This window comes from Pituophis catenifer, unplaced genomic scaffold, assembly GCF_029215685.1.
Source record: "Pituophis catenifer annectens isolate HBS135680 unplaced genomic scaffold, rPitCat1.0.hap2 SCAF_17, whole genome shotgun sequence".
In the NCBI taxonomy this organism is placed as follows: domain Eukaryota; kingdom Metazoa; phylum Chordata; class Lepidosauria; order Squamata; family Colubridae; genus Pituophis; species Pituophis catenifer.
In genome coordinates this window covers 7,184,649-7,196,744 of record NW_027256897.1, presented here as the reverse complement: position 1 = coordinate 7,196,744, position 12,096 = coordinate 7,184,649, and the positions used below count along the sequence as shown (strand labels likewise).

General features: G+C 44.1%; 1 protein-coding gene across 1 annotated transcript in view; it reads left to right on the top strand.

The window, feature by feature from the left end:
- NIBAN2 (niban apoptosis regulator 2) overlaps positions 1-11,806 on the top strand; it is an 80,888-nt gene extending 69,082 nt beyond the window's left edge. Inside the window, exons 9-14 of the mRNA XM_070955612.1 lie at positions 213-400; positions 692-847; positions 1,917-2,033; positions 3,473-3,580; positions 6,579-6,690; positions 8,485-11,806. Coding sequence (XP_070811713.1) covers positions 213-400; positions 692-847; positions 1,917-2,033; positions 3,473-3,580; positions 6,579-6,690; positions 8,485-9,224 — 1,421 coding nt within the window. The 3' untranslated portion in view covers positions 9,225-11,806. The remainder of the gene's footprint in view (positions 1-212; positions 401-691; positions 848-1,916; positions 2,034-3,472; positions 3,581-6,578; positions 6,691-8,484) is intronic.
- The last annotated feature ends 290 nt before the right edge of the window (positions 11,807-12,096 follow it).

Here is a 12,096-nt window from a genome sequence, read left to right as displayed (position 1 = left end):
TAGGTCCATTGGGCGTGGCTTCCTGAAGGTCTTGAGCATGGTTAGATATTCAAAAACATCTGGAGAACTACAGATTCCTCATATCTATTTTACTGGATGGAGATCCACCACAGTTTCTTTTTTCTTGGGCAATCTGAATTGGGCTTGTTGGGTTTCTTAAATAAACAGAGATGGTGGGTCTGAGTTGTCCTTCTACTATTCTTCTCCTCCAGCCTCCGTCTTCTCCAAAGCTGAGGTCTGTGTCCGGAATCATGTCCAACCCTACATCAGTTCCATTTTGGAAGCCCTGATGATCCCCACCAGCCAGGGATTTACTGAAGTTCGGGAAGTCTTCTTCAAGGACGTCACTGACATGAACATGAATATTGTCAACGAAGGAGGGATAGAGAAACTGGGAGAGGTAAAGACAAATGTTGATGGGAACAAGAACGAGCAGACGGAGTCGTTCTTTTGGGTGGCAAAAAAGTTGCGAGCCTGGACAACAATGTGTTGGAGGAAGAGTTGATCAAAATTGTTTTCAGAGGTCTCTCCTTGCCTCTCTTTTTATTTTTTTGAAGGTCTCAAATGTAGGGATGGATGTGGAGGAATCCTTTAAAAAGACTGTGTTGCCCTTAGCAAGAAAGATGTTGGGGTTGTCTATCTTTGCTGAGATGTTGGACCTTCTAAATCCTTCTTTTCCTCCCCCACCCAGTACATGGAGAAGCTTTCTCAGCTCGCTTTCCATCCCGTGAAGATGCAGTCCTGCTATGAGAAGATGGACCAGCTGAAGCTGGAAGGTCTCCAGCAGAGGTTTGATGTCTCCAGTGCCTCCGTGTTCAAACAGCGTGCCCAAATCCTGATGAGGCAGGTAAGGGAATGCTTTAAGAAAGAACTTGTGTCAATAAATGGGCTCCTGCATGTTATGGCCAGCTCAGAAGCCATTGCTGATCTCCAGCAATTTAAGACAGATACCTTGGTCAAAAAGCCATTGATAGAAGCCTACAATCCATGAACGTGCCTGCCCATCTTTTCAAGAGGTCCAAATTATGAGAAAGAATTCAGTTAGCTGCCCCAAATATTACAGTAACTGTTTCCTTCCTTCCTTCCTTTCTTCCTTCCTTCCTTCCTTCCTTCTTTTTTTTCTTTCTTTCTTTCTTTCTTTCTTTCTTTCTTTCTTTCTTTCTTTCTTTCTTTCTTTCTTTCTTTCTTTCTTTCTTTCTTTCTTTCTTTCTTTCTTTCTCAGTGCCAGCCAGATGTGGGCTGGCCCTTCCCAACTTCTAAGACAACTGGAGCCCTCTAGTGACCAGGAAAATTTACAATCATTCTGTCTTTCTTTTTGTGCTATATTGGCTTCTAGAAATATTTTTCTTTAATGGAAGGGCTTGGACACGTTGTACTGAAGATCTGAAATGATGATACGACAGGCTGACTCTGTAAACCCCTTAGAGGGCTGTAAAGCACTGTGAAGCGGTATATAAGTCTAAGTGCTACTGCTATCATGACAGGGGAAGAAATATATTGTTCTCTTCATGTGCCATGTATGCTTTCATGGGTCTCCGTGCAGATGGGTGTGCCCCCTTTCTGGCTCCAATGTTTACTGTAATCCTTTTTCATAGAATTGCTATTTCATCCTCTTGATTATTATTTTGTTGAAGGACAAGGTTTTCCCATCTCTGATCTGGTGGCCTCTCTGTAATTATTCCTGACGTTCTAAGCATATTTGGTTTAGTCAACAGACATCCACAGAAAACCAAAAATAATATCATCGTGCGAATCCTATCATTATAGGCTTAAGTCCCAACAATCCGATGCAAATAACTAAGTAGCAACATTTGTGCAATGATTCCCCCACCTTCTACCCCTCCCCCCCATTCTATGCTAGTCACAACTGTTGTTTCTTCTCCTTTTTTCCATCGCTTCCTTGTTTGATGCTGTAGCAAATGGATGACACAGTCTATACTTTTGAGACTCTTCTCCATCAGGAGCTGGGGAAGTCGCTGAGCAAAGATGAACTGTGCAAGACAATTCAGCGCATCCTGGAGCGGGTGCTCAAGGTAAGGTAACCACCCGTTGTCTTGGATTGGGTTGGGTTGGGTTGCGTTGGGTTGGGTTGGGTTGAGTTGGGTTGGGTTGGGTTGGTTGGATGGGTAGATGAATGGGTAAGTGGGTGGGTGGATGGATGGTTGGATAGGTGGATGGTTGGGTGGATGGGTGGGTGGATGGAAGGATGGATGGAAGGATGGATGGATGGATGGGTGGATGGTTGTTTGGGTGGATGGTTGTTTGGTTGGATGGGTGGATGGATGGATGGGTAAGTGGGTGGGTGGGTGGATGATTGGTTGGTGGTTCCTGGAAGAAGTAGACCCCGAATGAAGCACCATCTTCATTTGGAAATCAGGTGCTGAGACCATAGCTAATTTTAATTTGGCTTAAAGGGGATTAAAATTAATTTCAGTTTATCGGCCTGGTATATAATAGCGTGTCCCTTTACTCATATTTATAATGATTTATAATAATAGTTTGGCAGCAATTTCTGAAAGGTCACATCCAAAGCTTTTGTAGGACGAGGGATGTAGCTCAAGCATTATAACCTTATCTGCCTAATCTTTTTGTTTTTGAGTGCAAACAGGCAACGCCCTTCTCCTGACCATCTGTTGTATTGTTTCTCTTCCCATATGTCCTTCACCCTATTGTTATTTGTTTCTTGCTTTTTCATCCAAGTGCTTATGAAAGCTTGAAAAGCAGCACAACCCAAAGAGTCTTCTTTGGGACAAAAAAAACACGATGTGTTCAGCCATGCCAACTTTAGAAAGAAGGGCAGCTCTTTCATTAGCGAAGCTTCCCATGATCTGCTTCACAACCATCATTTGTGATTGTTAAGGATATTCTTGGCTCATAACCGATGTTGTGGGTTATTGAGCAGAGTACCCCTTGAGTATACGCATGAAAGCGACTGGGAGTGGTTGTGAACAATCACAGTTAATATACAGACACACTGAGTTGTGGTAGTCTTCTACTTTTAGGAAAAAGTAAAGCAAAGTCCAAAAACAATCCAAGTCATACACAGATAAGGCGAGAGTTAAAAGATCAATCCAGGGATATTTCAAGTACAAAGTCTTCTTACCAGTTGTAGTCATACACAATAAAACAGTTCTTCTTGAGTTTCAAATAGGAACAAGTTCAATCTTAAAACATTCAATAAATAGTAGAAAGCAACATGTAGCAATGATCAAACAGTGATCATGCAGAGAGATCAGGCAGAGAGTAACAGCAAATAAGCGGTGTAGTGTCCACACAAGCCATGATTCAGGTTTCCCTTAAGTACATTGGCTACAGAGCTTAGCCAATCAGGATACAGGATGATGCAACACAGTCTTAAAGCAATATAATACCTTTTGACTGCAAACATACATTGTTGGTTTATATATTGCTTGACCAACTAGTTAGACAATAACCATTTCCTAACAGTGATTCTGATCTGTTTTGTCCTCAGAAATACGATTACGACAGCAGCACGGTGCGGAAGAAATTTTTTCGAGAAGCTCTGCTGCAGGTCACGGTCCCTTTCCTGCTGAAGAAGTTGGCTCCCACTTGCAAAGGGGTAAGGGTCTGTAGAGATTCTCAGTCATCCAGGTCATAGTTGTCCCAAAGATGCTTTTCTAGGAGGCAACTGGATTTTCTTGTTGTTGTTTTTTTGAAGACATTTCGCTTCTCATCCAAGAAGCTTCTTCAGCTCTGGCAGGAATGAAATCCCTGCTTATATGCATCAGCACTTATATCTGGGCTAGAAGGTAATGGGGTGTATGGAGAGGAGGAGGAGGAGGAGGAGGAGGATTGTGGGGTCCTTGGTGCTCTCTGAGCTTGGTTGTTCTCTTGCAGATGTTTCACGACCCAGCTAGGCAACATCATCAGTGCTAGAAGGGAGTAGGATTTGCTCTCTCCGTTTATATGCATCAGCTGTTGCATATTGTTGCAAACTGTTGATAGTGTTGCAAACTGTTGATGTTACCTAGAGGGGTAATGAAAACGTTTGCAAGAAAATAATAACCAAGCTCAGCGGTACTGGATATAAGCAGGGAACAAGTCACACCAACACTGATGATGTTACTTCGTTGGGCAATGAAACGTCTACAAGAAAACAATCCAGCCCAGAGGGCACCAAAGATTTCAGAGTTGAGCTCTGAGCGCCCAAATGTTATCAGTAGAAGGGAATAGATGTCCCTTATTTTAGCAGTATCCAAATGCTCATTCCCCCAAATTGTAGGTTCGGTAGGTGGTTTGTGTTTACCAGCAAAAACATGCAGAAATCTAATATTCTCAGAGAGTCAAGGACATCCTGCCCTGCACCTGGAGGGCTGGAACTGGGAGGCATCTCCAGTTGGGATGGTGCTTGGATTGGAACATGTCATAGACATATGGGTGCTGGGCAGGGAGTTGGACTTTCCTTTGGGTGGGGAAAACCTGGAAACTTTTGGATTCGGGTTTTCCCAGATGTGCCAATATGACAGCTCTAATAAAATGGAACTTTTGAGGAACTTCAAGCCTCGGAGTCTTCTTTCGTTGGGGGTGTTACTTAGAACCCTGACAAATGGATCAGGTACTACCTCTTGGGTAGAATAGGGTAGGGTAGAGTAGGGTAGAATAGGGTAGAATAAAATAGAGTAGAGTAGAGTAGAGTAGAGTAGAATAGAATAGAATAGAATAGAATAGAATAGAATAGAATAGAATAGAATAGAATAGAATAGAATAGAATAGAATAGAATAGAATAGAATAGAATTTTTTATTGGCCAAGTGTGATTGACACACAAGGAATTTGTCTTGGTGCATACGCTCTCAGTGTACATAAAAGAAAAGATGCATTCGTCAAGAATAGAATAGAATAGAATAGAATAGAATAGAATAGAATAGAATAGAATAGAATAGAATAGAATAGAATAGAATAGAATTCTTTATTGGCCAAGTGTAATTGGACACACAAGGAATTTGTCTTGGTGCATATGCTCTCAATGTACATAAAAGAAAAAATACATTTGTGAAGAATCATAAGGTACAACACTTAATGATAGTCATAGGGAACAAATAAGCAATCAAATCATATTAGGAAACAGTCAATATAAATCGTAAGGACACCAGCAACAAGGTTACAGTCATGCAGTCATAAGTGGGAGGAGATGGGTGATGGGAACGATGAGAAGATTAATAGTAATGCAGCCTTAATAAATAGTTTGACAGTGTTGAGGGAATTAGTTGTTTAGCAGAGTGATGGCATTCAGGGAAAAAACACTGTCCTTGTGTTTAGTTGTTCTGGTGTGCAGTGCTCTATAGCGTCGTTTTGAGAGTAGGAGTTGAAACAATTTATGTCCAGGATGGGAGGGGTCTGTAGATATTTTCACAGCCCTCTTTTTGACTCGTGCGGTATACAGGTCCTCCATGGAAGGCAGGTTGGTAGCCATTGCTTTGTCTGCAGTATTTCTGCAGAAAGGAATGTTATTTTGACTACATATCTCCCCAGCTCCATACAATTCCCCCTTCCCAGTTTCCCACAGCACTAAATGTGGCAGGAATGTTGAAGATTCTACTAAAGAGATGGCTTCCAGGCCTGACGTCCTTATTATTTCAAAAGGCTCTTTAAAACTGGGGAAACCTGCTGGATTCCTATGGATGCTTAACCTTCCCATAAAATCTCCCTTCTGGCCTTCTTATTTCATTTGTCTTTTTTTTTAAAAAAAAGAGAGAAGAGATGCTTTTAATTAAAATAAAATTAGACGGCAGTTCTGACCTGCTTTCAAACAAACGCCCAGTGCTGAACATTTATTTCATTTCCAACAAAGACTTTGTGGGCCCACGTTGGCTTCAGGGAAGAAGATGTTTTGAAGTCCCTGTTCACACCTGCTTTGTTTCTCAATCGTTGTTGCTCCTTTGGGGCAACCGTTCTGTGAGGCCACCTGGATTTGCCATGGAGAGTAGATGGGCTGCCACGTAGAATAAATGAATCGGAATAGAGCTGGAAGGGACCTTGGAGGTCTTCTAGTCCAGCAGGAAATCCTATACCATTTCAGACAAATGGCTGTCCAGTCTCTTTCTTAAAATCACCTCCAGTGATGGAGCACCCACAACTTCTGGAGGCAACTTCCGTTCCACTGGTTAATTGTCCTCATTGTTAGGAAGTTTCTCCTTAATTCCAGGTTGCTTCTTGTCCTTGATTAGTTTCCATCTGTTGTTTCTTGTCCTGCCTTTTGGTGCTTTGGAAAATAAGTTGACCCCTTCTTCTTCTTTGTGGCAGCCCCTCAAATACTGGAAGACTGCTCTCATGTCACCCCTAGTCCTTCTTTTCTCTAGACTAGCCAAACCCAAATCCTGCAAACGTTCTTCACATTGTTTTAGTCTCCAGGCCTTTAATCATCTTAGTTGCTCTTCTTTGCACTTTTTCCAAAGTCTCAACAACTTTGTTGTAATGTGGTGACCAAAACTGGATGCCATATTCCAGGTGTGGCCTTACTCTTCTTTCTAAGAGCAGATCCTACAGGGTGTATCATTGTGGGCCTTAGGTCCATGATAACTTCTCAACGGTGTGATTTTTTCCTCCCCTTCTCATTAGGACCTCTCAAGATTCCAGGAGCTGATTTTTGAAGATTTTGCCCGCTTCATCCTGGTGGAAAACACGTATGAAGAGGTGGTCCTGCAGTCTGTGATGAAAGATATCATGATGGGTAAGAGACTTTGGTTCGGTTTTGATTGAATAGGATTGTAGCTGGTTGTAGCTGTAACTGGTGATAGGGAAAGATGCTGTTTGTACATCCTACTGTAGCAGGGGGCATCTTTGTAAACTGCCATCCAATCTGATACCTTTCTGAGATGTTAAACTGAATCCCCATTATTCTAAACTAACTGGATAGATGGATGGATGGATGGATGGATGGATGGATGGATGGATGGATGATGGGTGAATGGATGGGTGAATGGATAATGAATGGATGGGTAGATGGATGGATGGATGATGGGTGGATGGATGGAAGAAGGGTGGATGAGTGAATGGATGGATGATGGGTGAATTGATGGATGGATGGGTGGTGAGTGGGTGGGTGGGTGAATGGATGGATGGATGATGGGTGAATGGATGGATGATGGATGGGTGGATGGATGGATGGATGGAAGATGGGTGGATGGATGGATGGATGGATGGATGAAGGGTGAATGGATGGATGATGGGTGAATGGATGATGAATGGATGGGTAGATGGATGGATGGATGATGGGTGGATGGATGGAGGAAGGGTGGATGAGTGAATGGATGGATGATGGGTGAATTGATTGATGGATGGGTGGTGAGTGGGTGGGTGGGTGGATGGATGGATGATGGGTGAATGGATGGATGGATGATGGATGGATGGATGGATGGAGGATGGGTGGATGGATGGATGGATGGATGAAGGGTGAATGGATGGATGATGGGTGAATGGATGATGAATGGATGGGTAGATGGATGGATGGATGATGGGTGGATGGATGGAGGAAGGGTGGATGAGTGAATGGATGGATGATGGGTGAATTGATTGATGGATGGGTGGTGAGTGGGTGGGTGGGTGAATGGATGGATGGATGATGGGTGAATGGATGGATGGATGATGGATGGATGGATGGAGGATGGGTGGATGGATGGATGGATGAAGGGTGAATGGATGGATGATGGGTGGATGGATGGATGGGTGAATGGGTGGATGGATGTGTCAGCCCTGGAAGCCATCTTTTCCTTTGGAGCTTCGGAGCTGCCACATTTAGTGCCTGGGAAAGCAGGAGGGGGGATTGCAAGGAGCGGTGGAAGTTTAGCCATAACAACATTCCTTTTTCTGCGAGTCAAGGACAACTGCCCTGCACCTGGATGGGAGAGGCTGGGGATTGTCTCCAGCTGGTGTGAAGATATGATTGGGTCATGTGATGGACTTGTGGGTGCAGGGGATGGATCTTTGACTTCCTTTTGGGTCAGGAAAACTCTCAGATTCGGGTTTTCCCAGATGTGCCAATATGATTTCTCTAATAAAATGGAACTTTGAGGAATTGCCTACCTCGGAGTGTCGTTTTGTTGGGGTTATTAGTTGGAACGCTGACAGGATGATGGGTGGATGGATGGGTGAATGGGTGAATGGGTGGTGGATGGGTGGATGATGGATGCATGAAATTCCCCTAACCAACATGGTTTGTTAGATGTAAAGGAACAATCCCATAGTCCTCTGGAACATTGGCTTGGAAAATATTGCCTTAAATATTATTTTGCTTAGGATACAAAAGTTTCCATCTGCATTTGTCCCACTGTCAATTGCATTGATTAAAACATTTCAAGATTTAGACAATAGCACGTTCCTACAGGGCTGATCTTATATTATTCGCTGTTGTTGTTGTTCTTTTTTTTCAAAAAATGGAGAACTGGTTCTCTTACTTGACTTGGGAAAATTGACTGTCAACGTGCTCTTTCCCCCCCCCCCCTTTTTCTTTACACCCTTATTTCAGCCGTCAAAGAGGCCGCCGTCCAGCGGAAGCACAACCTGTACCGCGACAGCATTGTGATGCACAACAGCGACCCCAACCTACACCTGCTCGGCGAGGGGACGCCCATCAACTGGGGGGAGGAGTACGGCAGCGAATCAGACACAGACCCCCTGGACGAGAAGCAACACCGTGCCAAACAGGTGGTCTCCGTAATCCACATGGATGAAAGTGCTCTGCCTTTTGACGAAGTGGGTTCTTTGGAAAGATCTCCAGATGGTTCAGAACCAGAGAAGTCCGAGCGCTGTCCTAGTCCTCAGACACAGGATTCCTCGGACAGTGTGAAGGAGGTCCGTACGTTGCTGGTGAAAGAGGTGGAAGTCCCAGCTCTGGATGGCAATAAGGCTGAGGAACAATTGAGCAATGGTACTATTACCCAAGAGAGAGGAGGAACCCCAGAGCCCAGGAAGGAGGAGGAGGAGGAGGAGAAGGAGAAGACCACTCAAGCAGAAGATGGCTGTCCTACGGAATCCTCCACAGAGGTCCATAGAGAGAAACGGGAAGCCCCAGAACCACCTCCAGTTGCCCTCACACAAACCCCAGCTCCAGATGGAGTAGTCCAAGCAGAATGTCCAGAACCCAGCAATAAAGAGACAGGCGAGGAAGAGGTCTCTGCCCAAGCTGGCAAGGCAGAAGCAGAGATTCCCCTGGAGAACAGCCATAAGGTCACAGATGAAAGCGAAGGGGTGCAAACTCAGTTCTAGATCAGCCTCCCCCCTTGGAAGAGGATTTCCTCACGGCCAGATAAAACACGGAAGGGGGAGACCAGAACTTGGGGACCCTGTGGGATGGGAAGGACACAAAGGCAAGTCTCGATCCAAGGCTGGTTATAGGAACATCTTCGACTTTAGGTTGCACTTGATTCTTCTGGAGAAGTTCTGCCTTTGGAGGAGGGGGAGGGAAGGAATTGCAAGGGAGGAACCCCAGAATGCACGTTCTACATCTCTTGGGGACCAGGGTGATTTTTCTAGTCTTGAACTGGAGCGTTTCCCACACACACACAGACACACACACATCTAAACACGCTAGTCCCCCTGACTCAAAGTTGTATGGTTGGATTGGATGTTCTGGAGAAGGGACTTCAATTCATTTTAGATGCTAACAAATGCCTGGAGCGTTGAAAACGTAAGAGAGAAGCCATCGGGTTTCTCCATCTTGATCCAGACTGGTACTAATTTTGACTTTTAGACCCATACCTTGGTTTGATGGTCCCATCCCTTTGTCTTCTTCCAACCGTTGATGGTAGAAGGCTCTTTTCTCCTGTCAAGGGGTCGTCTCTTCCCCTCCCGGTGTTCATGATTAGGAATGGTTATCTCTTTAATTTGACCTCCTATTCTAGATGTTTTTAGCACTAGAATTGCTGTGGGAGTTGGTCCAATTGCATCCTTACCCTGCGGCATCCATCTCGGTCCAAAAGTTACACAGAGATGGGACTGCCCTAGTTTCAGGAGAAAGTAAGTAGGAGCATGCAGATGTTTTAGAAACACGTGGATGTGGGCTAGAGAAAGGGGTGTGTATTTGTCGAAGGCTTGCTGATTTTGGAATGGAACGGCAAAAGTTGATGGATACGACGAGACTGCTATAGGAATTTAAATTATTTCAGTGGGGACTGCTGGCTGAGGACCTTATGTCTTAATTGGTCAGTCAGGGATGTTCCACGAGAACAAGGAACCAGTATATGTCATGCTTATGTAGGATTGTTAAGGAGTTCGTTATTTTGGCCTGTTCAGGCATCTTTAGTTCACCTGCACAGGTTGTCTGCTGAATGAATGTTTGGATCTCCCCTCTCTTCCCAGGGAAGCAAAGGAGCAGAATAACTTTAGAAGCAACAAGCAGAGATCCTATAAAGAGAGATCCTGTATGCATAAGTCTTCAGCCTAGTGGGAAGCCATCGAGGTTCCAATTTTGTTTTGTTTTTTTAAATGCACTTGGTGTGGTGGCAGTAACGATTTATCGGGGGTGGGGGGACGGACACAAAAGGGAAGATGGTCTTTCTTTTCGCTTTGGCAGTTTCTGGCCGGTTACGTTTAGCAATTCAGTCATGTTCTTGCAGAGAAGGATTGGTTTCAATAGGAACTGTAAAAAAATTTAGGGGTCTTGGCTAAAGACATGGGCAAAAGTGAAATAACAGGTGGGAATCAGGAGCGTGGCCTTCTGAATCTCACCCTGCCTTTATAAACCCGAGTACATTTCCCTCTCTCTCCTCCCTTCTGAATCTGTGAAGTGGATTGCAAGTTGGAAGCCACAGCTGAGCTTCCAACCTCTAGCACTGGATTTACAACATGCCCATTCCAATCCACGTTTATATACACCTACACGCACATCCCTACCACTTATCCATCTCTTCATCCATCCCTGGAGGACTTCGGACAATATGTTTAGGCCTTGGTGTTTTTTAATACCTCCTTGAAGGTCCCATTTTATTCTCGTTTTTAACGTCAAGCTCTGCCTTGAGAGCAGCCCCAAAGTGGTAGCGAATCTTGGTGACATCTGAATGGTTTCTGTTCTGGAGAAGGTGTTGGGTTAGTTCAAGTTGGATCTTCTCTACATCGCTGATAGGGAAGAGCGGCTTCTTCTGTCTTCTGGGAAGGCCGTTGTCCTCTTCCAATTTAGGGATGAAGGATTCTCTCTTAAGCATCTCTGCATTGACTGGATTGACTGATGAATGGGCCTACAAGAACCAATTTTCCCAGGACCTTCATCCCTCAAAATGGAAATAACGTCTCTCCTTGTTGGGTTTTTCTCCCCATCCTCCATTTTCATGGATGGGAGAAGCAAAATATGGGTGCTTTTCCCTGAGTCAATTAGGATCTGCTGGCAGAAGATTGCTCTTTTGAAGGGGAAATTCCATAATCTCAAAAAAAAAAATAATAATGATTGGAATTCAACTTCTAGGAAATTGTGGTGCCAATTAAGGAAAGGAGATGATCTTCAGCAGATCCAGAAATAGGAAGACTCCTTGGGTCAAACTGCCCATGTTCCAAACACCTTACTCAACACTGCCCACCTCATCTCGATTTGCTGCTGTAACATTCCAGTTTCACTCTGCCTGGTTTTTTTTAAAAAAATATTTGTAGTGATTCCTCTTTGAAATGGTTTCAGAGAGTGGAGGAGAGGGGAAATTGTTCACTCGGATTCTACCATCTTTTAATGCCTTATGGTTGGGAACCAAAGCTTCTTTTCCTTCTCTCTCTCTCTCTCTCTCTCTCTCTCTCTCTCTCTCTCAACGAAGATAGTATATATTGCAAATCTTATACCAAATGTTTAAGAGAATGTGCTTATATATTAATAAGCTTTATTTAATCCTAGTTCACCCCATCTCCTCTTTTATACGACACTAGCTGATAACCCGGCATTGCCCAGATATTTCTTTATCCCAATCCTGAAATTGCTCGAGGCGTTCCAGAGTTTTGCTGGAACACACACACACACACACACACACACACACACACTTCTAGGGGTATCATACCCCCACAGAATTTGTTTCCAGATAGTAAGTCATCTGTGTACCAAGTTTGGTTGAAATTGCTCGAGGCCTTCCAGAGTTATGCTGGAACACACACACACACACACACT